This window comes from Cygnus atratus, chromosome Z (genome assembly GCF_013377495.2).
Source record: "Cygnus atratus isolate AKBS03 ecotype Queensland, Australia chromosome Z, CAtr_DNAZoo_HiC_assembly, whole genome shotgun sequence".
NCBI lineage: Eukaryota > Metazoa > Chordata > Aves > Anseriformes > Anatidae > Cygnus > Cygnus atratus.
Window position 1 is genome coordinate 67,292,576 of NC_066396.1, and position 25,612 is coordinate 67,318,187.

Here is a 25,612-nt window from a genome sequence, read left to right on the forward strand (position 1 = left end):
GCTCTATTCCAATCCAGTTAGAGGAACGGAAATTTTACTTAAAAGCAAATATCTGATAAGGGAAATTAATTATTGTGACATTTTGAATTGGGTAAAAGATGGGGAATCAGCTGTGTCTGTGAAATTACAGATGAAAATGCAACACTCAAGACTTGTTAATGCGTTTTTTGGCTTAGAGAAGGAGACATAGGTATCTAATATTAAGTGGTGTTGCAGAAGGGCAGGTTAGCACTTTGTTTGCCAAATTAAGTTTCAAAGACTATGTAGGTTATGAAGTTTGACTTTCTGCCCATAAATCTTGAGTGACTGACAGGCTACTGTAAAATATCTTTGTTCAGAAAGAATCCTTGGCAGACAGCATCAAAGGTTTGAAACTCTGGTAGGGATGAAAAGAAAACCCCACTTTTACACTGCAGATCAACGTCTGTGTGAAATTTGCCTGGGAATTATGAGCTATTTACTGTATTATGCACTGTTTTCTTTCACTGTATCTGAAGGCCCCTATGGTTCCTTTTATCTTCAAGATTTAGGGATATTTTTGTACATGAAATGTGAATGAGTGAATGCATCAGTGGAACTTAGGGAAAAAATGCTGGTTTTAGACAGTTCTGTTCTCCCTGATTTTATCACAAGTTGGAGTATTGGTTTTATGGCACCTAAATTTATGGGTACATATTTTTATGGCAAAGCCCAATGACATGCTCTGCATGCTCCATCAAGCTCTCTCTGTGTTTCTTCACTTGATTCACTACTCTGCAGGGTATGAATCAGTCCTGTAGCATAACCCTTAATCTCTTCTTAACCAGAATAATGTAGTGTAATTCTTACTTATTTATCATGTATGTCATCATCTAATTATGTAAAGAAAAAAACACATGCAAACTCAATATTTCCTGTAAAACTTGTCAGCTATTGATCAGTGCAGGACACAAAGTTTCTCCGTTGCTTGTAAACAGATCAGGCAGAAAACTCTAATTCACAGGTACTTAAGCATGTCTTCCACCACAACATGGCACTGCTGGGGCACGGGCTAGAAGGGAAATGCATGGTGGGGCAGTTTCTACTTAGAAACTCAGCATACCTCCTCAGTTACAGGTAGAAGCTTGAAGAGAAGGAAAGTTCCCTCTGTGTTGTGCCCCTCGCTACAAGGATATTGAGTTGCTTGAGCATGTTTAGAGAAGAGCAACAAAGCTGGTGAAGGGACTAGAAGTCAAGGGTAGTTTAGTCTGGAGAAGAGGTGGCTGAGTGGAGACCTCATCACTCTCCACAAGTACACAAAAAGGAGGCTGCAGCAAGGAGGGTATTGGTTTGTTTTCTCAGGTGACAGGGGATAGGACATGAAGAAATGGTATCAAGTTGCAGTAGTGGTGGTTTAGGTTGAACATTAAGACAATTTCTTCTCAGAGAGGGTGATCAAGCATTGGAATGGGCTGCTCAGAGAAGCTGTAGAGTCACCACTGGAGGTATGCAAGAGACATGCAGACAGGATACTAAGAGACATGGTTTAGTGACAAGACTTGGTAGGCCAGGTTGATGCACTTGATGACCTTGAAGGTCTTTTCTAACCCAGATGATTCTATGATTCTGTCCTTTTCATTTGTGCTTTTTATGTTTCCGTGTGCAATGGTTGAAACTGAATGACTTATGCCTTTGTTTCTCTTCCACAGGGTGAAGTGAAGAAGTAAAGTCTCCCAGCTGAACTACTATGAGGTCAGAAGCCTTGCTGCTATATTTCACACTGCTACACTTTGCTGGGGCTGGTTTCCCAGAAGATTCTGAGCCGATCAGTATTTCGCATGGCAACTGTAAGTATAAGAGGCCAGAGGTCTTCATTTGCTTAGCAGTGATCACTGGACTTCAAGTCAACAGTATTTTGCAATTTGCAAGTGCAATAAATAAAGTTGTTTTTCCTGATTTCTCCCAGATCAACCAATTCACATTCTCAGATACTAAGAACAAGACTTTCTTACATTGATTAGTGACTGCTGGGTGGTGAGCTGCTTGATCCCCCAAAACCACAACCTTTCTCCTCCCCAAACAGACCTTTCAGTAGTATAATCAAACAAAATACTGTGTTTTATCCAGCAGAAAATGAAGGAAACTTTCTTTTTTTTTTTTTTTCTCCATGATCAAGCAATTCCTCACCTGACTTGTGAAACTGTAGTTCTGGATAGCCCTTGATACATCTCAGGGTATCAAGCACAGCACGCTGAAACAGCTGAGTTCTAAAATCATAATTGGTTGAGCTAATACAAATATACAGTCTTACTTCTTTAAGCTCTGATGGATTCTAGGTTAGCATTTGGCCTTTTTGGCTGGAAATGTAGATTTAAAAAAAAAAAAAAAAAAGGGCAAGACAACGAATCTTTTGTAACAGAATATCTCTTCTTTCTTACCAGCAGTAATTGGCAGACTAAAAAATCTAGGGTAACACAGACAGCTGCAAGTCAGTACTGAGATTTACTGGCTAAACAGGTGGAGAGCTTTCTCTGCATTTCACTATGCAAGTCAGGCTTAACATAAGTGATTCTTTCACATTTACCACAGCTCAATTATGATTACCCTAAACAAAAGTCTTCTGAAGTCCCAAAGGTTGAGATATTTAATAAGAAGTACTTAGTATGTGACTCTGTAATAGCATGCTAAGGAATAGCAGGTCAGCAATGAATAGGCTTATGTTTAAGTCTACTTTGGACCAGGCATTTGATTTTGCATTAAATCTCCTAATTGTCCTTGCTTACTGTGCCTTGCGGGGGCCTGGACACCCTGAAGCCTGTTTGTCTTGGGGAACACAAAACTGAAAGACAGGCTCCTGGTGTGTAGTTGATGTGCTCCAACTGCTAGTAGGTATCTGGGTTACAGGAACATGGCAGAACTGCTCTGAAGCAAACCTCACTGAACCCTGTCTGGTGTGACCATTGGGTCTTCAGCACCAACTTTGTCCCAGTCCAAAAGGGCGATGCTGATTTTTCACATGAAACATGGGGTGACTTCTCTCCAGCATACCATGAAATGCATGTGAACATACAAGCCCCAGCTCCTGCTATATCAGTGAGCTACAGAGGAAACAGTACTGAATAAAGAAGAGTTTGAAAGTTGGAACGTGGCATTTTGTATGTAGGTCTTGGTCAGAAGCATTAAGCTTCTGAACATATAACTTGGTTGGAATCTGATAATTTGTTTCTCCAAGAGTCCTCAGTGTCTGGGGACAGATAAGTTTCTCTTTCTATCATTTTGTTATCAGGCTTTCTGACACATGGCACTCTCAAGTGCTTTGCAAAAGATATACTGGCAAAGTCAGTACTTTGACCAAACTTGACAGGGAGAATACCTTTGGAGGACAATAGCTAAAAACGCTAAAGTGTAACTGAGTTTCTGAAGAAACAAACTCCATCAAATATCTCCAGGTTTCTGAGAAAACATATTGATGGGAAAAAGGCTCAGGCATGGCTCGATGTTAGTCAAATCTGTGTAATGACTGAGCACTAGCACAGGTTGCCCAGAGAGTCTCCCTTCTCAGAGATGTTCAAAAGCCACCTGGACATGGGCTTGGGCAACCAGTACTGGTGGTCCTGTTTGAGCGGAGGGGGGGGGGAGGTGGATTGGACCAGATGGCCTCCAGAGGTCCCTGCCAACATCAACCATCCTGTGATTCTGTGAATATACTCAGACAGCAGTTCTGCCTTACGGTGATGTTCATCAGAATTTTATCCTCTTGTCTTCTAGTTGTCTTTTCATTTATTTAACTGTCTCCCTAGTCTGTGCATCTCGACATCATGATCATGTACATCATGACATCATGATCTTTGGGGGTTGGTCTATTCTCCCATATGCCTGGTGACAGGACGAGGGGGAATGGGCTCAAGTTGCGCCAGGGGAGGTTTAGGTTGGATATTAGGAAGAACTTCTTTACTGAAAGGGTTGTTAGGCATTGGAATGGGCTGCCCAGGGAAGTGGTTGAGTCGCCATCCCTGGAGGTCTTTAAAAGATGTTTAGATGTAGTCCTTAGTGATATGGTTTAGTGGAGGTTTTGTTAGTGTTAGGACAGAGGCTGGACTAGATGATCTTGGAGGTCTCTTCCAACCTAGACGATTCTGTGATTCTGTGATTCTGTATTCGTGCAATCTAACAGCAAGGTGGATCTTGGTCAAAAGGGTTCACAGTTGTTATAGAGTGAATAAATGCTCTTGCTGATTGGTAGAGAGAGGGAAAAAGCTGGCTTGTTGATAGCATAAACTCAACAGAGGGCTTCCAGTCAGTATTGTTGTCCAGTTGCCAGAAGAACTGCAGTATCCAACTGGTTGCCAAAATAATATGCAGTGACTTTCATTTTAAAAAGTTCAAGTAGTGGTTACCCACAGTTTCTCAGAAATCCCCACAGCTGCTCTACAATAGCAGTCCAATCCTGTAGGAAAGCCATGCAGCTGGCAGTTTGAGCCACACAGAGCCAAGTCTTTTTCTTTAACCACTACCAGTTCAGTCATTGTGTTGATTGATGGGCCACTGTAAAACAGCTTTGTCCTGCTAGATACATTTTGGCAGCCAGGAGCCAGCATTTAAACTCTGCAAGCAGTGAAAGAAAAACTGTGAGAAGTGCCATGTACCTGTGTGCCAAGAGCTCTAGAGCAGCTTTACATTCTAAAGAAATTCACAGTTTTTGTCTTCTAAAAAAGTAATGACTTCCTTCACTACAACTGCAAAGACTAACCATGAAGAACTGTCCAGCTCTTTGTGCCAATACCTTCCTGCCGCAGGCCATGCTGCTAGGGGAAAAGAGAAACCACAGATTTCAGCCACAGCCAGGCACCAGGTTGCTCTGTGTTAGCATGGTTTCAGTTTGTGATTCTCTTACATCTTGTGCTTCTTCTCCAGAACCCTGTTTTTCTTGCTTTCCCGCAGATACAAGACAGTATCCAGTGTTTGTGGGTCACAAGCCGGGACGGAACACCACGCAGAGGCACCGGCTGGACATCCAGCTGGTCATGGTCATGAACAGAACCCTCTACGTTGCTGCTAGGTCAGTAGCCCTCTCCTTCACCACTCCTTCCTTGCTGCTTGCAGAGCAGAAGGGAGAAGAGGAGAGATATTCTGAGTTCTTCTCTGCTGGGCATGTTATTTTTAGGATTTTCTCACACTCAGAGAGCGGTTTGCAGCCTGTTAGTAAGACATACTGGACACCTTGTTAGTCAGTCAACTAAGGCTTAGTTTTGCAAGGTACCGAGCCATTCCTTTCAGGACTACATACCTCCGCCTCCCTTTGAGTCAGGGAAAAGGGAATTTGCCATATAAATTGTTCAGTGCCGTGGATAGAGGTCTGTCCTCATCCTGTAATTTTGCTTGTGCACAAAATTAATTACATATTTTAGAGAGTGATTCTGCTAGTGCATAAAAGCATGTTTGGATAAGAGTTGTTAAACTTTAATGTTGCTGGTTTAGGCATATTTTTAAAATCATAAAACAAACAAACAATCAAACAAAAAGTGAGGTGGAAACATGTTTGCTACTATTCTTTTGATGTACTCAGAAAGGTTAATTGAATTTGGAGTTTGGATATTTTTTTTTTGGAGAGCTATACTGTGTTGATACAAACACATGCCCCTTTATAACAATTGCATATAGAGCCACCCATTTAGTCGGTGTAGCTCAGCATAGCCCTATCAGCCTCGCTGGCGCTACACTGATTTATACAGCTGCCAACCTGGCACAGATCCAGCATTAACACTTCCTCTCCCTGCCTGCTGTTAGCAAAGGAGGCTGGCGATTTCGTAGCAGGAATTACCTGACGGAAACAAGACGAATGCAGGAAGGGCCCTGATTAGCAAGGGTGGGTAGTTCATCTCAAGAGCTCTTGGATCCAGATCCTGTTTGGGAAACCTGCCCCTCTAGTAGTAGCTTATTTCCTGACATTTTTCTGGTCCTTCTCCTCCACCTGAGAAATGTGCAACCTTCTGTGTGCCACAGAGAGCCAGGCTGTTGCTGCAGATGGGAGCATGAGAGGAGGTCAGTGGGATGGCAAGAAGGTGAAGGAACAGCTGCTGAACAGGCAGTCCCTCACCACCAACCCTGTCCTCAAAGCCCTTGGTAGCCTCCAGGAGCTTCTTTTCAAATGGTCACTTCCCATCTTCTGCGTGGTCAGATGTGTCCTGTGGTCTCCCTGTTGACCTCCACTCAGCACTAAGTAATCTGTTGCTTTATACCAGCAGAGTCATTGGGTGCTGTTTTTACATAGCTCTTTCTTTGGCTGCTTGAAAACTGCACTTGTAACTGCTCACCTGCACAGGCATTGCAATCTTATAGGCTAAACACAGCTTCTCACTTACTTGAGTTTGTATTTCATCCATGTGGCAGGCTTTTGGTCTCTCGCTCATGCCAAGCCGTGTTGGTTTCCCTGCAGCCTCCACTGCCATAGCTTTTACTCCCAAAAGCAACATCAAGAGCCAGAGTCTTAAAGCCAAGTTGTTGTGGAGTTTGAGGTTTTCCAGCAGAGAACATCATTTTTTTCTGAACACTGCCAGATTGTTTTTTGCTTTTTTCAATACTGCTTTTTTTTCCTGACCTTCCCGAGGGGTCATTGCACTGCTCCCTTCTCCCGGCGGTGCAGATCACACGTCTCTGATGCCCCGGCTCCCAGCCTGCACTCACATCAGGCCTAGTGCTCGGTGTGGCAGGGCCTGCTCTCAGGATGTGCAGAGAGACCTGCACCAGCCCCTCGTTTTCTCCTTGCCCCAAGTCCTCAACATAGCGTGTAGACCAAATACTAAGAGTGGCTGTAGGTCACAAGAATCCCTTCCACAAGGGATTCACGTTCACCTTGCAGATCTGTTTGCGGGGCAGTCTGCTGCCAGGCGCTCAGGCCTGGTGCATCTTCCCCCTTGTGCAGGAGCTGCAGTGGCACTGTCTGCAGTGCACCACGAGTGGGCAGCCCCAAGAAAAGGCCACCCTGCACTTTGTTCCAGCCCAGGGCTTAGTATTTCTGCTGCCTTCAGTGTGATAACGAGCAGGGCAGGGGAGCGGGCTGAAGCCACTTGGAAGGTGGCAGCAGGATTTCCTCCTTTTCATAGCTGAGTTCCCTTTGCTTTCCTTATTTGTTCTCCTTTAAACTAGGAAATTATTTGCAGGGAGAAGGTGGTAAATCTGCTTTTGTGGATTTTGCTCTGTTGTGCTCATAGTTTGTTCCCAGACTGAAAGATTGACGCAATTAGAGTCACAGTGCCCAAGTTTCCCAAGCCCAAGCTGGGAAAACCCAGCTAAATATTCTGGGACATGAAACTACTGTGTGCACAAGTTATATAAAGAATGCAAATATTTGGGGTGAATATGTGTACTGGTGTGTGCATATGCATTCTTACATATTCTGTAGCTATACACTTGTATAAAATATTTTACTATAATAGAAGTGCTTCTATACTCCTTGAGCCTATCGACCTGCAAAGAAAGCATAAAGCCTTAGTCTGTTTTGTATTTACACAAGCAGAAAAAATCTTCTTACACTTTTTTTCCTCTGGTAACTCAGACACTCTTTGACATATTCTTTTCCCCTTCCACATGTTACTGAATAAAACCCCTACTGGGCTGAGAAACCTGTATGATATAAGTTAAAATTCAAAGGTCATTTTTAAGTAATAAACTTCAGGGAATTAGTCATCTTTTGGTAATTAGTGTGAATGAAAGTTTACAATACTGCTTTTGTTTCAGAGGCAGTAATACATCTAGAGACTGAAGTAAATGTGTACACAATTGAAGGTGTTTCTTGAGTTTTGTAGCAAGATTCATTGAAAACTGTAGCTAACATAAATCCCTTAGCCATCATATCTGGTGTTGCTTTCATGCTTTCAGTATGGCAATGCTAAATTTACATTTGTACCATTAGCAGAAAAGCAATCAAAACAAATGATTAAACATTGACAGTTTTGTTTTGGTGTTGCCGGTCTTGGGTTTTACTTTGTTTATTTGCTTGTTTTAGAAAATCCAGTGTTTACTCTGCAGATAGTCTCCTCCAGGAGGAGAGGACGAACTCAGGTTTCAGAACTGCTGGAACTTTATTACCGAGTGACTGGCACAGAACGTAATTTCTGTCTGTCCATCATATCTTTTGTCATAGAGTGTGTGTGATTTCTGTATTGATTACTGTCAAATGTAATTCTGTGTCACTTTGGAAAGGTTTTCATATTATCAGGCAGAGATAAATTAGCATAAGTCAACCAAAGCCCATGAAACCATGTTGCTTTGCATTTAGGGTGTCTGAGGTACAGTGTTTAAGGAGCAGCTGTTTTCTTTTTTCTCATGGGAAGGGTACCATCTTGCTGTCTCTCTCACACTCGCACACACACACACACACCCTTTTCTAAGTTTGCCATGCCTCCTCCTCCCACTGTCTTCTGTGGTGGCTGCTTTTGTCCACATTATCTGTCACCCTTCGTGTGTGCGTACAAAACAGTTTATTGAGCCTGTGAAGCACTGGGATGGCTCCCTCTTCACTTGCCGTTACACATTTCCAGACGCTGCACCGAGTGGCCAAGGGTCATGCACAGCCGGTGGCATGATTTAAATTCCCTTCCTCCACAAGATTATGCCATGGCAACAAAACTCGGTTCTCCTGACTGGAGGTGGGAAAAACGGAAGCTCTAGGATTAAGTCAATTTGTGTTAGAATAACTTAATTAGCAGCGAGCTGTACACATACCACAGCTAGTAGATAGTAGGAGTTGGGCAGCAGTGGGAAAAGGAGGGCAAGGACAAGCCGGTATTGTCTGTGGCTGGAGAACCTTCCCCATGATCTGACAGCTCTCTCTCTCTCTACTGTCATTGTCAGCAACTTTGTTTCAAATGCAGAATGAGAAAGTGATATGTAATTTGCCTGATACTAACCCTCTTTTAGATGATCCCATAACTCAGAGTCTGAATTTTCTTTGAAGCATTTCTTAAACCAGAAAGAGAGCCCCCTGAAAGATGTTTTACTGAGGGCAGAACTAAGCAACTCAAGCCTCTTTCTGAATAACATCACTGTACTTTTAATTGTCTTGTGTGTAAAGAAAAAATCTTAACTGCTGTAAACTAAGACTGATAATTAAAATCAAGAGCTGTGCTGGAAGAACATTTTTAGAGATCCAGCAGCACCTAATTTGCAATTCAAGAGACTTTGTTCCCACTTTTATATAGTAGGAGTAACAGCAACAAAGAGCAATGTACATAAAAAGGGAATCGTGCAGTAGTCTATAAAACTGATACAACACTAACTGGTAATCTGAGCCCAGCATCAACCCTGACCACTGCTCTGCCAGTAAAGGCAGGCCAATGATAAACTGAAGCATTAAACCAATCTTGAGAGAAAATGACAGTTCTGGTTTTACAGAGTCTGGAGGAGAAAAAAAAAAAAATCCTCAGTTTGGTGTCTTAAAAAGTAAATAGCCTCAAGTGCTGTAGCAGACAGTAGGTTTAAAAAGCCAGTTCCATGTAACAATGCTGCCTCTTTTCTCCGTGTGAGAGAAGTGTTGCTAATTCTTGTTTTGATAATGTTTTGTGTTTGCTTTATTTGAGAGAGAGCACTGTTTCCCCCAAACTCAATAAAGTGAAGCTAGTCTTAACAGCAGAAATTTCAAAAATGGAAGCAGTCTGTAGTCTATATCTTACTTTCAGCAGACGCCTGTGTAGACCCCTCTAATGCCCTGGATCATTCTCCAGTTGCACAGCTTCCCACATTTTGAAAAAAAAGTTAGTGTTATTTCAAGGAGAAATGAGATACTCAGTATTTTTTCTCTTCATTCCCAATTTGGTGTGGCTGCTACTACAATGTTGTAACATTTTATTTTTTTTTTTTCAGATTTTAGGTTCAGAAATGTCCTTGTTCTCAGTTTGTGCAGAAAAGAATATTTAAAAATGCCTCTTTACCTGAGTAGCTGAATCTATTTAACTCTTCCCAAAGAGAGATTGGCAGCTAATTGTAGAGAGAGTCAGGCTCTCAGGAAAACAGAAAAGCAAATGCAAGCTTAGAAATGTGAACTTTTTGCAGAGGAATATTTTACAGTTTAGTTTGGCCATCAGTGTGTGAAGAGAAGAATGATTCCTGGGAAGAGTTTCATGGCTGTCAGCCTTTTGCCTACCATATTGTCAATCAAATAATCACAGCTGAGGTTAGACACATAATTAGAAAGAAGGAAAGAAAAAAGCATTAACCTCTTTTTAACCCTGAATGGCTAAATATGACACAGTGACTGCTAGCCCAGGATGCTGGCAAAAGCTGTCACAGACTATTGCAGCTGATTTCAGATACATAAAAGCATCTGCATGCTAGACCATGGCATCTGCTCTAAGTCCTATGGAGTAGAAAATATATAGGGCTCATCTCCTTTGCAAAATCTTATTTGTTGAAACAATCCCTTTTAAGAAATAATATTGCTTTGAAATTTTGTAGAATTTTCCTTTTTTTTTCTTCCTTTTTTCATAATGGAAAGGAAGATAGTTTATATATGGAAGTGCTTTTCTGGGAGGAGCATGCAATGCTGTTGGTAATGTTTCCTGGTGAGACCTGTGATCATTTTTTGGTATGGATTATGGATTACCTCATGATAGATAATTCTCCTCATAATTAATGGTTTGACTACCTCATTTGACTTTGGATTCATTTGCCTTTGTTTACAGGGACCATATTTATACTGTTGATATGGACACATCACATACAGAAGAAATTTATTTTAGCAAAGTAAGTAGCTTTTATCATCTTCCAGGAACCAAGGACACTAGAACAAGCTTCAAATAAATAGGAAGATAACATTGTTTCAAACAACTTGCCAGCGCTGCTATAAAAACTGTAATAAGCAAGTAAGATGGCATTGCTAATCATATTTGGGGAAAGCTAGAATAGCAATCATGTCCTCTGTGAATTTCTGATAAGTGATTTAGCTGGGCTGATAAGCTATCCATACTGAAGTACAGCGCGGTCCCTGATGGAACATACATCAAACATATTCATTTATATTCAGCAGCTTTCTATAATGGCTATACTATCCCAATTAAGTATACTGAAACTTTCATCATAAAAAGCAAGTGCTATTTACATATTTTCATGCACACAAATTCACTCATGCAAGTACTCACTAAATAAAATCTTATTATAGCATCACTTTGTAGATGTATTCACATTATCTCCATGGGAAGTTACATTCAAATTAAGAAAGAGCTTTGTCTGCATTACCACATTGCATATTAACATAAACATGCTAGAAATAATCTCCCTTCAGCTCCTTTACATTGCACTCACTTTATGTAACATGTGGCAAACAGCCTTGGTCCAGCAGACGACTATATCAATTTGACCATTGGGTGGAATCTGCTGTAGGAGGAAATAGTGTTTCATTATAGCTATGAAAGATGCTGAAAATGAGCTTATGCCTTGCTGCTCTTCAAAAAAGTGAGGTCACAGGCTTGTCATGAAAATGAAAGCAATGTTGCTACATCCATGCTTATTCTTTCAGTTTGGGGTCCTTAAGCGAATGGATAGTGCATCAGTTTACTAATGGGAAACACTGTCAGGAGGAAAGTCATGGTTAGAGTGTCTAAGGTGTTACTACTATCTTAGGCCACACGTTCTTAAATAAAGTTTGATTATAATTAATCAGCCTACCATGTGTAACATTTTCTGGAACTCACCATAAAATAAATAAACAAACAAACAAACAAACAAATAAATAAATTAAATAAATAAATAATAAATTAAGGCTGGGATTTACCTGTAAGTGTTCCAGAGGAAGAATACTAGTGGATAAAATCAGCAGTATCATGATAGGTTGAGCACTCTCTGAGCCAGTTGGCTAACTTGAAGTGATAAGAATTAGCAGAACTGCAATCTCTTTGCTAATCTAAAACATTGGCTTCCAAAATACATACTCCATTTAGGTTCCAGTCAGAGTATATAGTCCATAAATGTTTATTCTGATTTGCAAAATAATAACAAATTAGAAGAAGAGAGCATCTAGTACTTTTAGGAAAGTGCTCATATTTTCAAATGTTAGCCTGATGTTGAATTTAATAGTTTTAGGCTTTCAGAAAAAAATGGGATAGATTTCTGGTCTAATGAATAGGCAGCGACACAAAATTAAGTGAATGCTCCACATCACTGATCTTTCATTGTACCGGTGAATTAATCATGGAGAAAAGGTGTGGAAAGCTTTCAACAAATATATGTTCAACAGTAAGTCTCCCCTAGGGGACTTCTACTTCTGAAATCAATGCAACAACCTCTGGGCTCTAATTGATTTCTTTCTTGATCCTTGCAGAAATTGACATGGAAATCTAGACAAGCTGATGTAGACACATGCAGAATGAAGGGAAAACATAAGGTGGGTAATTTTCATTTCTTCTGCATCTGCCACTTTAGTTTAGCTGCTTCACTATTATCTTAGGCTGCTGTCTGTGATGTGGAATGGATCATGCTATTCACTTCTCTGCTTGTAATTGCTTTTTCCATCAACCTACTGAAGGCTTTAATTTGCAAAAATAGTTTACTTTTAATGTGATAAAACATTACGACAGGAGCCACAGCAACATCCTGAAATGCTTAGAGCACTGGAGATTTTGAACATAATGCCAAATGTCCTGATTTTGCTTAACATTGCCTCAAAAGCTAAATGCTGCTGTCCATCCTCCTGTACAAGTTTACTGAGAAGTTGTGGAAGCATGACTGTGTACAGATATAGAAGCACTGTTTCTCACACCAGTCTTCCCTTAGTGTAGCTTATGACTAACACATGTCGAGTCAGAATTAGATGCAGACTCTGATTCTTTATACCTGCTTCCTCTTCTAGTTAAAGCTGCTTTATACCAGTACATTGCATTGATGATGGTGTTGTCTTACAGCAACATAGATGAGAAGATTAGATTTTCACTCTTGAGGAAGGCAGCAGTGTTCAAACAAAATTATCCTAAGTGAACAATAGCAGAATCTGAACTATAATATGAATATCATAGCCTCAGTTCTATGTAACCATTTTCACTAGAATGGAAATCAATTGCATCTTGCTCATTGTCAATTAAACACAGTTGAAATAAAGCCCAGAATATCACAGTGACCACCAGCCAATTTCATTTTAGACCTGACAATGAAAGATTATACCAACAAAATAAAACCAGACGACCAAAATACAGTAGTTTAAATATTTTTTTATTATTTTTTCTTCAGGATGAATGTCATAATTTTATTAAGGTTCTCCTAAAAAGAAATGAGGATACATTGTTTATCTGTGGAACAAATGCATTCAACCCTTCTTGCAGGAACTACAAGGTATGTGATCTGTTTGTGGGATTTATGACCTTTCTTTCTGTTGGATTTATTGTGACTATGCTGGCAACAGCATGATGTGTGTCATTCAGCAGTTCCTCTTTCAACCCTGTAGCATTTATTCTGATTTGTTTCAATGCTACAGAGCTCAATGTTGATTAGATTTCTGAGGATTGCTTGGATCGGTTACCTGCTTCTTTGCAGCTCCCACACATCAGAGTTTATTGCCACTTTGCATTGCCCCCCGTAAGTGCAAAGACCTTCAGATTCCTGCTTCCAGATGCAGTCACTCATTAAAAAGTTCCTAAGCTTGCCACTGACACCCACATCAACACGGGCTGATGTTGAGCATTATCTCTGGGGTAACATGCTTTAAATGTCCCTGTGGTCCGGTTTTCCATCCCAGAGCCAGTTCTGAAGACACTTAAGGAGTCAGTGCCCTATAACCTGGGAAGATTAATGTTGGGAACCTAGCAGATACAGAAGTTGTAAAGATTCTGCAGTGTTACATACTGTAGCAGTGCCTGACAGCAAATCTCCACAGGGAAAGACACAACCGCAGGGCAATTGTGGATATTGGACATTCATTCATTGACCCCAGTTTCTTCTTTTGACATAGTATGTCTCCATCATCTTCATATTGGCAGGGTCCATCTATTCAAATATTTCCCATTTTCTCAGCCATGCAGCAATGTAATGTGATACAACCCCCATCAGTGGACGTCTTTGGAGTAGCTGTGAAATTAGTTCAGTTAGGCCTTGATATCTAGACTTTGTTTTTTCAGGCACTGCTATGTCTCACAGGTCATTTCTTATCCTTCAAGAAAAAGAAAATTTAGCTTCAACGATGCTGCTTCTGATGAAATCATGGCTCAATTCTCATTCTCTTCAGTGTTGTCAGATTAAGAAACAACGTAAAGACATTAACATTGAGGAAAACAGCCTCCAGAGTGGTATTCACTGTGACTGCTGCTCTTCCTTGCTTTTTCTGCACTGCTGATTTACCTTGTTTAGCCATTATAATGGCCATAGTCTAGGAAACACATTAGAGGAGTTCATCACAGCCTTTCCTTTTAGTCTTTGGAGGAAGAATCAGATTTATTCACATACGAGCTTGCATCATGGTTACCATTTGATACAGATGGCTGGTGTTCTTGTAACAGCCATCTCTCCTCTTCTTCCTCTCCTTTCATCCCACTCCTAGTGTGCAGCGAGGCTTCCTGGCTTGAGTGCAGTATTCAGTACTACAGCACTGTTTTGTTATTGCTTCATGCTCCATGCCATTAATGCAGCCAAAAAATCTCTAACAGCCATCTTTGTTGGAAAGCTGTCTTTTAATACAACTGCAGATCTCCGTGGCATCTGGTTGTGGGGGTTATAAATGGCCCTCCTAACCATTGCTGCAGGCATCTCATTCCCCTGATGCATGGCCTCACCTGTTGCTAAGCTGCTGCTGCCCAGGCAGTAATGCTTCTACGAGTCAGAGCAGGTCACCCCGACACCTCCCTTGACCTTTCCTCTGTAAATTTCTGAATTACAGAAAGAGAGCACTAAAGAGGTGCCAAACAGAAAGCAGGGCTGTCCCTCCTCACTGCAAAGTGGAAGTGCAGAGCAGTCTGAAGTGCTGAGATCAGTACAGGGAGAGTTGCTTGGGACTGCAGCTCATTTCCCCTCATTATTAACTGAAATAATTTTCTGTCCTCAAATAAGTGCAGCTAATTACCTTCACATTGGGTTTTGACAGAAAAGACACATGACAGAAAACAAATACTGACAGATCATCCCCACTGGAGGACTTAGGTGCTGTAACGTACAACCTAGAAGTTGGTGGGAGTAGGTGATGGTGCCAGATGGGTTGTTTTTCATGCTTTGTGAATCTGTACTGTATGTGGTTTTCATAGCGTGAGCTCCTCCAATTACTTGAGTATGTATTCCCAAAATACTGCAGTATAAGAATCTTAAACAGGTAAGAGCTGTACCTTTTCCAGATAGCCTGCTAAACCCTCTTGAACGTACTGCAAAGTTGATCTGTGTATTTGTATAATTATCGGTGCCTGGGGTGAATTTGTCTCCCAGGAGTTACACTTAAGCCTCAGACTTCTGCACAGATTAATTCTTGTCTGATGGTAAGAGGATTTCTCCATGACACAGACTCAACTGATGCAGTAACACTTGGAGAGCATCCTTCTGAGTATGTAAATCAAGGAAGAGAGCACCACTGTTGTGACTAGAGCAGAAGGATCTCCGGACTTTGGAGAGAAAAATGCATGCGCGGATAATTGTCCTAGTGTTGTTTCTCCTCACTACTATGGCTTGCAGTCTTTTGCTGTGTATAAGAGCGCTTCTGTTGGATCACTGCTCAGGATAAATTTTGAGTCCGTGCCAGAACCACAGACCACATAGCCTGCTGCAGTTCAACAGAAAGCTTGTGTACATATAAAATATTGACTGAAGACTTTTGTAAAATGTATGTAAAAAGTAGGAGTGATTAGCTCTGAAAGAATGCCTGACTTACTGGACGCGCTTTTTTCAGACTGATTTTATTTAACACTGTGATTTTTGACAGGTTCTTCAGTCATAGCCAGGAGCACAGTTGTATAAAAAACTTTCCTCCCTGCCCAGAAATGAAGAAATGCTGCCATAATCCTGGTCTTGGGTAAGAGGTTTATTTTCTATATCTGAGGAGCTCCCTTTTGTTTTTCAGATGGATACACTGGAGTTCCTGGGAGATGAGTTCAGTGGAATGGCCAGGTGCCCCTACGATGCAAAGCATGCCAACGTTGCATTGTTTGCAGGTAAAGAAGAATAACTGAAAAAAACTCTTTTGCTTTCCTTCCTGCAGTGCAGGCTTGCCATAGTACTGTGTCTCTTGAGTCCAGAATGCCAAAATCTAAAAAGTGGCAAAGGGAGTGAATAATGACTAAAAATAGGAGCCATTAGGAAATCACTTGCACAGGAAGCCTTGCCTTCTCTAGGATTAGTTTCACTACCACAAACAACTTTGCTCGGAGCCTCAGTTTCCTGGCTCAATATTTCAGTATTTCCTGGATTTGCGATAATATCATGCCAGACCAGTGTGAGGCACCATTTCTGGCAGCATCCTGCTTCTACAAAGGACAAGGACAAGGCTTGTACGAACTTTGAGGAGGAGGAGGCAGGATATGCTCTTTAACAACTCTAAACTTAAGTTGGCATTCATAATAAAAGAAAGAGAATATGCTCTGATACCATCTTTCCTAGATCTAAAACAGGAAGGGAAGGTGATTTTATTTTAAAGCAGAAACATCATGATGTTCCATTACCAGCTTACTAGGCAAAGGAGAGAAACCTGTTGGTTAATGATGATTTATGCTGCATGCAGCAGAATACAGTTAATTCTGATTTCTACTAGAGTAGGTAAAATAGGGAATGCTTATTAATGGGGTTAGTTTGAGCTGTTGATTGTGAAATGGTATCTCGGTATCTCTCTTCATGAATTCCAGATTAAACTGTTTCTTAATTGAAGTTCTTTTAGAGTGAACATTACCAATCTTTTATTAGATTTGGCTGTAAAATTGGTGGCAAAGGTAATACAAAAGCCACCCATGATAACATCAATCCTCTTCAACAGGTGTGCTGAAAGCAGTGACTGGGTTCTTATGTGGAAATACTTTAGCAATTCCTCTAAGGGTGTAGGAGTTTGTATGTATTGCAGCTATTCTTAAGTAAAGACCGTGTCTGTGGCCAAAGTACTGTATTAGCCACTACTGTGTTTGAGCTGGCATGATCTGCTTTACAAAGGAGAGATTTCATAGCAAGTTGCAAAAAATATTTTTGTTTCCTGTAGTGTATATCAATGGTTCCTTTTGTTTCAAAATAATGGTCATGATGATGGTGTTACTATGTAATTTCTTAATTATAGTTAAAAGATCATAAAGTAGAAATTCTCTGTAGCAGGTAATTCATAAACCACAAATACAGAACCACACCTTCAGAAAAAGATACATCCCAAGGTTAATTCCACAATTCCTATCCTTAGGGCAGTCTGAGTCACCTGTCTGACATGCCTTGTTCACCACACTGGCCAGAGAAGGCATTTAAGGGCAACTTAACCTACACATTTACCTACCTGCAACTGAAGTTAGGTAAAAAGAGTACCACTCTGTCACTGAAGAAGTCCTCATGTTATTTGAAAATTAAAATAAATCTATAGAAATCATAATTCTATCTCTTTACTCTTTTACTTCAGAGTAAAAATTATACTGTTCAAATAAATTTAGGAGTGAGTGCTGGGTCCGGTCTTGTTTAACATCTTCATCGACAACCTTGATGAGGGAATAGTGTCTGCCCTCAGCAAGTACGCTGGTGACACAAAGCTGGGAGGAGTGGCTGACACGTCAGAAGGCTGTGCTGCCATTCAGCGAGACCTGGACAGGCTGGAAAGATGGGCAGGAAGAAACCAAATGAGGTTTAATAAGAGCAAGTGTAGAGTCCTGCACCTGGGAAGGAACAACCGGATGTATCAGTACAGGCTGGGGGATGACCTGCTGGAAAGGAGCTGTGAGGAGAAGGACCTGGGGGTCCTGGTGGACGACAGGTTGACCATGAGCCAGCAGTGTGCCCTCGTGGCCAAGAGGGCCAATGGGATCCTGGCGTGCATTAAAAGGAGCGTGGCCAGCAGGTCAAGGGAGGTGATCCTCCCCCTCTACTCTGCCCTGGTCAGGCCTCACCTGGAGTACTGTGTCCAGTTCTGGGCTCCCCGGTACAAAAAAGACAGGGATCTCCTGGAAAGAGTCCAATGGAGGGCCACAAAGATGATACGGGGCCTGGAACATCTTCCCTATGAAGAAAGGCTGAGAGACCTGGGTCTGTTCAGCCTGCAGAGAAGAAGACTGAGAGGTGATCTCATCAAAGTGGATAAATACCTGAGGTGTGGGAGACAGAGGGATTTGGCCAACCTCTTTTCAGTGGTTTGTGGGGACAGGACAAGGGGTAATGGCCACAAGATAGAACACAGGAAGTTCCGCACCAACATGCAAAAGAACTTCTTCACAGTGAGAGTGACAGAGCACTGGAACAGGCTGCCCAGGGAGGTTGTGGAGTCTCCTTCTCTGGAGATTTTCAAGGCCCGTCTGGATGCCTACCTGGGCAACCTGCTCTAAGAAAGCTGCTTTGGCAGTGGGGTTGGACCCGATGATCTTTCGAGGTCCCTTCCAACCCCTGCAATTCTGTGATTCTGTGATTCTGTGAAATCCTTACAGAATATATCTGCTAAAATCACTGTTTGATATAGCATACATATTGATCCCCATGATGACGTTTCAGAGTGCAGCAAAAAGCAGTTTCAGAGCAGTTCAGGGCACTAATCCAGCATATCTTAGTCTGCTGGGTGCACTTACAAGAATATGGCTCTTCTTGCAGCTTGTAGCTATTTTAGATGGTATGTGTGAATTGTGATTAGTCACATGGTCTTCAGGAACTTGGCAGGAAAGAAAATAAATGTGTGATTGTATTAACATGAGTTCAGACATCCATAGCTAAACAATTCATCTTTTTATTCTATTTTAAATTGTTTTTAGTATCTGCTTTTATTTGCAATTATTTTTTTCTGGTTTTGCTAAGGAAAAAAAAAAAAACATTTCTAAGTAGCCAAATGATGATTGGAATTGCAGGGTTCAGAACGAAGAGTACAGTCCTGCTAGTAAAAAAGCAGTTATGATTTTTAAACCCTGAGCTGAAATTAAATGTTGTCTTTAGGTACAGTAAGGGGAACTTATTATCGCAAGGGGCTCTCTGCTTAGTCCTGCATATGCAGTCAGTGCCTTCAAGGCCCAGGACAATCTCTGTCAACCTAGAGGAAGGCTGTTCTGATTTTTTGTAGACACAACAGAGACAAGTTGCCGGGTTCACGCCATGATGCTTGTGATACTACCAGCCACCTTGGTTCCAAGGTCTGTCTCACAAGTGAAAACAGCCCCGTGTTATCGTGACCTGTGAACAGTTCTGACAACAAGTAACAATTTAAACTATTGTCAGAGCTTGTGCTTCTACATCCAGATACTTTTGGTTGTCCTTGGGGTGCCATTTTGTAGGCCGTTTCTTATCACTTGTCCTCCAGCATTCTTTAAAGGAGAAGAATGCATAATTTATGTATGAAATGCCTAAAACACGTTTTAGAAGAGAAACATAGGCAATCCTCCTCCATGTCTTTGCATCTCTGCTTCACCTGGGCTCTCTGTACACTATTTAATTTTTGGCTACTGACCTTTGGCCCAAAAGTACTCACAGAGGGAGAAACTTGAAGAAGTGTCAATTAGCTGCCAGTCCCCAGGACCTGTCTGTTTTGTCCTCCTGGTTAAAACCAACAGTTCTGTTGAGGCACCTCCATACTTATAAGCAGAATTTATAAACATTGAGCTAGAGACATTTCCAGATAAATTGGATAGGGTAGATTAGTATGCCTTAGCTAAACCGGTGAAGAACTACTTCATAAGGTTTCTTCTCCCACAACATCCCTCTTTTTAAAAATTGATGTTCGGTTCTATTTACCTTGTTGGATTTTTTCTCTTCAGTGTTCCTGAAGGAGATTCTCATTTGATTCATAAGCAAAAGTAATTACATTTTTCCTATCACTTCCCACCTTGTTTCTTCTTTCCTTCCTCCCCAGAGGGAAAGCTGTATTCTGCCACAGTGACTGACTTCCTTGCGATAGATGCAGTCATATACCGGAGCCTTGGAGACAGCCCAACTCTGCGGACAGTGAAACATGACTCAAAGTGGTTGAAAGGTAGATAAACAAAAAAAAACAACAACAAAAAGAGAAAGCCACATCTCTGATGACAATCCTGGATTCCTGACAGACCTCTCTGTCATTTCATTTCAGCAACGGTTTCTGGCAAAAAGAAGGAACTAAATTGCATCTCTTTACTTACGCTGATCTATTTATCTCTTTTCCTCTTCTCTCAACTCCAAGTTACTGGTCTTGGCAGAAACTGTGAGCGTAGTAGGCCAGAATATATTCCAGAGAGCTTTCCAAGCTGAAATCATCAATTTACAGCTGTTGGATGTGAAGGCTGGAATTTGCAGGGCTCAATGTACTTCATGTACTCAGGCTCTGTTTGAAGTAAACCCTTCCTTGGGAGCGTTTTAGGTACAAGCAAGGGCTTCATGAAGGACAGAGAAGTTGTCCTGAAGCATTAAGATTCATCAATGAAAAATAAAATTATGGGAATACTGCACAAAGGCTTCCTTTTCTAGTTCCTAGGTACCATGCAGCTGCCATTGAATTAAGCAGTGCATGCTCTAAATGCCCTCATTGTTAAGAGCACTGCTGTTTTGCTTCACGTAGGCGTTATGAATAGTTAACATTTGGAGTGATTTTAATAGTGAGCAAGACTGAAGTTTGGAGGCTTTTGCTGCATGCAGAAATGTTTTGCCAGGTGTTGACTTCAGCTGTCCCGCTTTGCTTGTTGCTGCAGACATGTATGGGCAGAAACAGTTTCGGGGCTTGTTAATCCCTCCACACACAGCCTGCAGGCCATAACGAGCCCTGTTTGGAGCCCTCAGGCATACCATTACATATTGCCTCTCTACCTTTCCTTGTACACCGTGCAGGGCAGACACAGCAGTGGCTAACACCTCACTGTCTTGCAGGGACTTTCCCCAGGCTGGCCCCCAGCTGTGCTTAAGCAGTGGCTCCTCTGTGGTGGTGCCGCTGCCACTTCTGACAACTAAGCGAGCTTGCCTCACGTGGGCATGTAATTGTTGATGTTTAGTGCAAAGGAATTTGGCTTTCCTTTGCACCCATAGTGTGTTTGCATGCTGTATGCCATGCACGGTGCACAGATAGGATGTCTTCTCTTTTTTCTAGAACCATACTTTGTCCAGGCAGTGGACTACGGCAATTATATTTACTTCTTCTTCCGGGAAATAGCAGTGGAGTACAACAGCATGGGAAAGGTAAGGGCAAAAACATTGCCTCAGATGACTTAGTGACATTCAGGAGGAGAAAAACATATGCTATTCTTGGACCAGTGCTATTAGGAGTGACCTTGAAATGAGAACCATAAATCACGATGACAAGGTCATCATTTTGAGAAGATTCTTATTGCTCAAGCCAAAAGGTGGGTTGGAGTGAAACATTGCACTGTCTTGAAAGGGTACAGGGTGGTTTCTGATGGTGGCAACATATGCCGGAATCTCTTTTCCTGATCATAAAAAGCACAAGGCAAATGTATTTATTTCAGCATACTAGGCAGATGTTAAAAATGGCTTCTAAAGCAAGGAGATAATTTTCTTTAAGAAATCTGAAATGGAGTAAAGAGGGATAGGAATTTTGTGCTCTGCCATTCTTCAAAGAATAATTAAACGCTTTCTGCATTTTTGTGAATTTCACAATAGCGTTCTGACTAAGCAGTCAGAAAAGCTGACCAAGGTCACAAAGGTGGAGGGCAGGAATAAAAGCCCAGCAATATTTGCATAGTTTTTAAGTGCTGAAAATACAAGAGTCAGAGCAGGCGGCGTGGGTTGCAGGGATTGTGAATATAAAATGTGCTTTTGTTTGGGGAAATAGAAAGCTAAGCAGTCTGTATGGAAATGAGTTTTATATGGGTTGAGAACAGATCTCCTGAAGGATTTATAACTGTATATTAAATGCCACAGCCTTATCTTTTATAGCACACTGTTCCAAAGATGATTTTTTTCTGTTTCTTATTTGTCACAGATTATGGAAACATGGGATTAAATTAAGCACCTTGCTGTGTTATTTCAAATGTTTTAAAAGCAAATTTCCTGTAGAGTCTTCAAGTTCAAACAAACATTTCATTTTCTAAATTATTTTTGCTCTACTCTTTCCAGGTAGTTTTCCCAAGGGTGGCTCAGGTTTGCAAAAATGACATGGGAGGATCTCAGAGAGTGCTGGAAAAACAGTGGACTTCCTTTCTCAAGGCTCGTTTGAACTGCTCAGTTCCTGGCGATTCGCACTTCTATTTCAATATACTGCAGGCAGTTACAGATGTTATCCATTTCAATGGCCGAGATGTTGTTTTAGCAACCTTCTCCACTCCATATAATAGGTAATAGGCACAATAACCTTTTGTTTCCTTTATGTTTCGCTTTTCATTGCAGTTTGTTTTTACTCCATAAAGGTCCAAGAAGTGATTGTTCATACAATGTAATTATTATACACCATGCACTTACTGATAGTTTGTGTTTCGTTTTAAGGCACCCTGCCATTGCTTACTGCATTTTATATTTGATAATTTAGAGCAGCTTTCAAACATTTACTATCTGGACACATTCCTTGGACATTTTCTTTACATTAGAATAATTCAGACCAGCCACCAAGAAGTTTTGCATAGTGTAACTTGCAGAAGGTTATTACAAAGAGAAAACACAGTTTTCCTTTCTTGCGGAGAAAGGACCAGGTCTGTCCTGTTCACATCCTCCTTTCCTCTATTTCGTGCATCTCTACCAACATTTTGTCCTGGGAGAGCCAAAGTCCTCATCCTTCCTGCTCTCTGCAAGGAAGGTCTCTAGATCAAAGAGAGGGGAGTAGTGGAGCTAACTAAAGCTTTACAGTCTGTCAGTTCCTACTTTGCCTATTTATTCTCATAGAGGGGTGTCTTGAACCCTTCATATTGAGTCAGCCAAACTTTCAGCTTTTTAACCCCTGGAGCTGTAAGCCGTGATGCTCTTAACAGAGGTTTCTGTGAGCAAGGGGGAAAGGAGGAACCGAGCTAAAAGAAAAATCTCTTCCTTTTCCTGGCCACATCAACGTGACTTTGTGCTGCAGAACCTACACACAGGAGTCCTAACCTTGCTGAAATACAGCCATAACACAAGCAGGTACCAATAAGAGGAGCCATTCTTCAAACACCTGTATTTCACTGCTCACATGGTTTCCAAAAAGCATCAGTTCATCTGTTAAGAATTTATTGCCGTTATGCATTATAATGTTCCTCCAGAAGTTATTAGAATAGTAACTGTATCTAATTATTGAGTTCTCCTGGAGAAGTTAAAGCAAACAAAAAAAACAAACAAAAAAAACCCTAATAGTCTAATTAAAAAATATATTGCTGTTTCATGGTGTAATGCTTGAGCTGAAAGGGGAATTTTATTGCTGAAATTCATCTGGTTTTGCTGTACACTTGCCACCTCTTGTCAAAGCCTGACCTTAGTGAGGTCATGCACAGAGCTGACTTCAAATGAGAGTAAGCCCAGCCCTCTCCTGTTTAATCACTGCTTTTGACATCAAAACAATAGGAAATGCAGTGGAAGAAAATAATGCCACCAATAGGGAATGCAGTTTTATATTATCTCTTTTTTTTTTTTCTTTTGTAAACTGTTTAAATAAAAACAAATAAACTGAGAATCAGCATAAGCAAATAGGCTGTATCTTGAGATTATCTATACATTGAGATGTCCTACTCTGCTAGTATTTCCTGTGGTATGTCATGAATAATCCTTTACTTGAAACCCTGTGTTTTAGAGTCTAAGTACTTGTTTTTAAATACAAATTTCTTTGATCTCTGGAACAAGAGCATCCCCCTAGAGTGAGCTGGCACAGATTCCTCAATCCAATCTGAGATCACCCTGGGTGGGAGCTGGTGGTGGGTTGTAGTCAGTGGGTAAGAGATTGCCTGTCTGTGACCCACAGTGCTCCATCCATATTTTTTTATGACACTGTGGACCTGCTAATTGCCATCCCCAATGGAGAAAGTTTCTGCAGTCTCCTCACTATAGTGATCCCTCTGACACTGTGGAGATTCGTGATGAGGACAGTTCTCAGCGTGTTTAGTTCTATAGAGTAAGCCTGAAGATTTTAGGGTTGTTTTTTCTTTAGTGCTTAATCCAGCAATGTGTAAAACCTTCTATCTGTAGTGGGACTTGCAATGCCTTAGGATGTGGTCCTGCATGCAGCCAAATACACCCCTGACCAACCCTTACACTGAAATATATGTAGCTGCCTCACCTTAAAACTCTTGCTGTGCAGTATTGTGTTAATATAAAGCTTTGAAGTAAGTTTCCTTCCATATAAAAACCCACCCTGTGGAGATGAAAGTAAGACTAATACTATCTCCCTACTTCTTGTTTCCTTCAATAATAAGCATTTCAAAACCTTTAAATATTCAAGCAATTATTTTTCTATCAATTTATGTACTCTTATGAGTTTTGTTTTATTCTCTGTAACAGTATTATAGTTCCTATATAGTTTCCTCTTTGGTGTATAATAACTTACTAGCTAAAAGCAGGATTGAAAGCCTCAGCCAGCTGGGTTCATGCTATTTATCTGATAAAATCAAGCAGTGAAAGTCAGACATGAATACAGTAGTTCATGTGTAAAAAAATGAAAGGTGGATAAATGAATAATTCATGCTTCCAAGTGACTGACCATGGGAAAACCCTAGGCTTTTCAGAAAGCATGTTGGTAAGGTTATAATTATGTTTAGACAATGCTACCATGCAGTCGCATGCAAATAATCAAAGAGTTGAAATTTACAACTTTATCATCTAAAAATGTGATTGTATTTGCTTCTACAAGCTCTTTACACCTCATTGAATAATTGAGTTAAGCAAATTGCCAAGCATAGTTAACTTCTTTCCATTGGGAAAACCTGCCAGAGATGAGGCTGTAAGAGGATGGAGTAATAATGTGCAAATGCCAGGCCAGTGGCACAGTGCAGCATGCTTCCAGTTTGATCAGCTCCAGCTTCTGAACTGTCTGCAGTGTGTTTTTGAGGCATGACAGGGACTGTGAAAATTCATACTGAGAAAATGTTGTGACTTACAAGAACTTAAATTTCCAAATAATGGGGTCTAAATGAGACTGGCTATTACTCCTCATGCATTCCCAGTGGTACACAGAGTTTCCCAGATTCTTTCTCCTCTTCAAGATTATTGCAATTACTTCTTTCTATAGAGGCTTTGAAACAAATTGTGCTGGCAGGAGCTGTCTGCTGATTGGTACATTTCAGTCTTTTCCATGGGGCTGGCTTTTCCTGTCAATACTCAGAGGTTACAAAGTTCGGGATTGAGTAGCCTGTGACAGGAAGACTTCTATACAACATGTTTTTCACTCAAGATTTTGTGCATAACTGCAGAGTGAGTAACAATTTCTTGGAAATGTCACTTTGCAGCATCCCTGGCTCTGCAGTCTGTGCCTATGACATGCTTGACATTGCCAATGTATTTACTGGGAGATTCAAAGAACAAAAGTCTCCAGATTCCACATGGACACCGGTTCCTGATGAACGAGTGCCCAAACCCAGGTATGTTTAATGTGTAGTGATATTGTTCTGCTGCGTGCAGAGTTTTTGACAATTTGAATAGCCTTTTAAAGTACAGATCCAAATGAAGATAT

At 41.0% G+C, this 25,612-nt stretch overlaps 1 protein-coding gene across 4 annotated transcripts in view; it reads left to right on the forward strand.

The window, feature by feature from the left end:
* The first annotated feature begins 1,705 nt into the window (after positions 1–1,705).
* Positions 1,706–25,612, forward strand: part of SEMA6A (semaphorin 6A) — a 64,495-nt gene continuing 40,588 nt past the window's right edge. For all 4 annotated transcript variants that reach the window (XM_035569035.1, XM_035569037.1, XM_035569036.1 and 1 more), the window contains exons 1-10: positions 1,706–1,805; positions 4,900–5,017; positions 10,638–10,698; positions 12,272–12,334; positions 13,174–13,275; positions 15,977–16,067; positions 19,919–20,038; positions 21,122–21,210; positions 22,108–22,325; positions 25,389–25,520. In XM_035569035.1, the coding sequence (XP_035424928.1) occupies positions 1,706–1,805; positions 4,900–5,017; positions 10,638–10,698; positions 12,272–12,334; positions 13,174–13,275; positions 15,977–16,067; positions 19,919–20,038; positions 21,122–21,210; positions 22,108–22,325; positions 25,389–25,520 (1,094 nt within the window). The remainder of the gene's footprint in view (positions 1,806–4,899; positions 5,018–10,637; positions 10,699–12,271; positions 12,335–13,173; positions 13,276–15,976; positions 16,068–19,918; positions 20,039–21,121; positions 21,211–22,107; positions 22,326–25,388; positions 25,521–25,612) is intronic.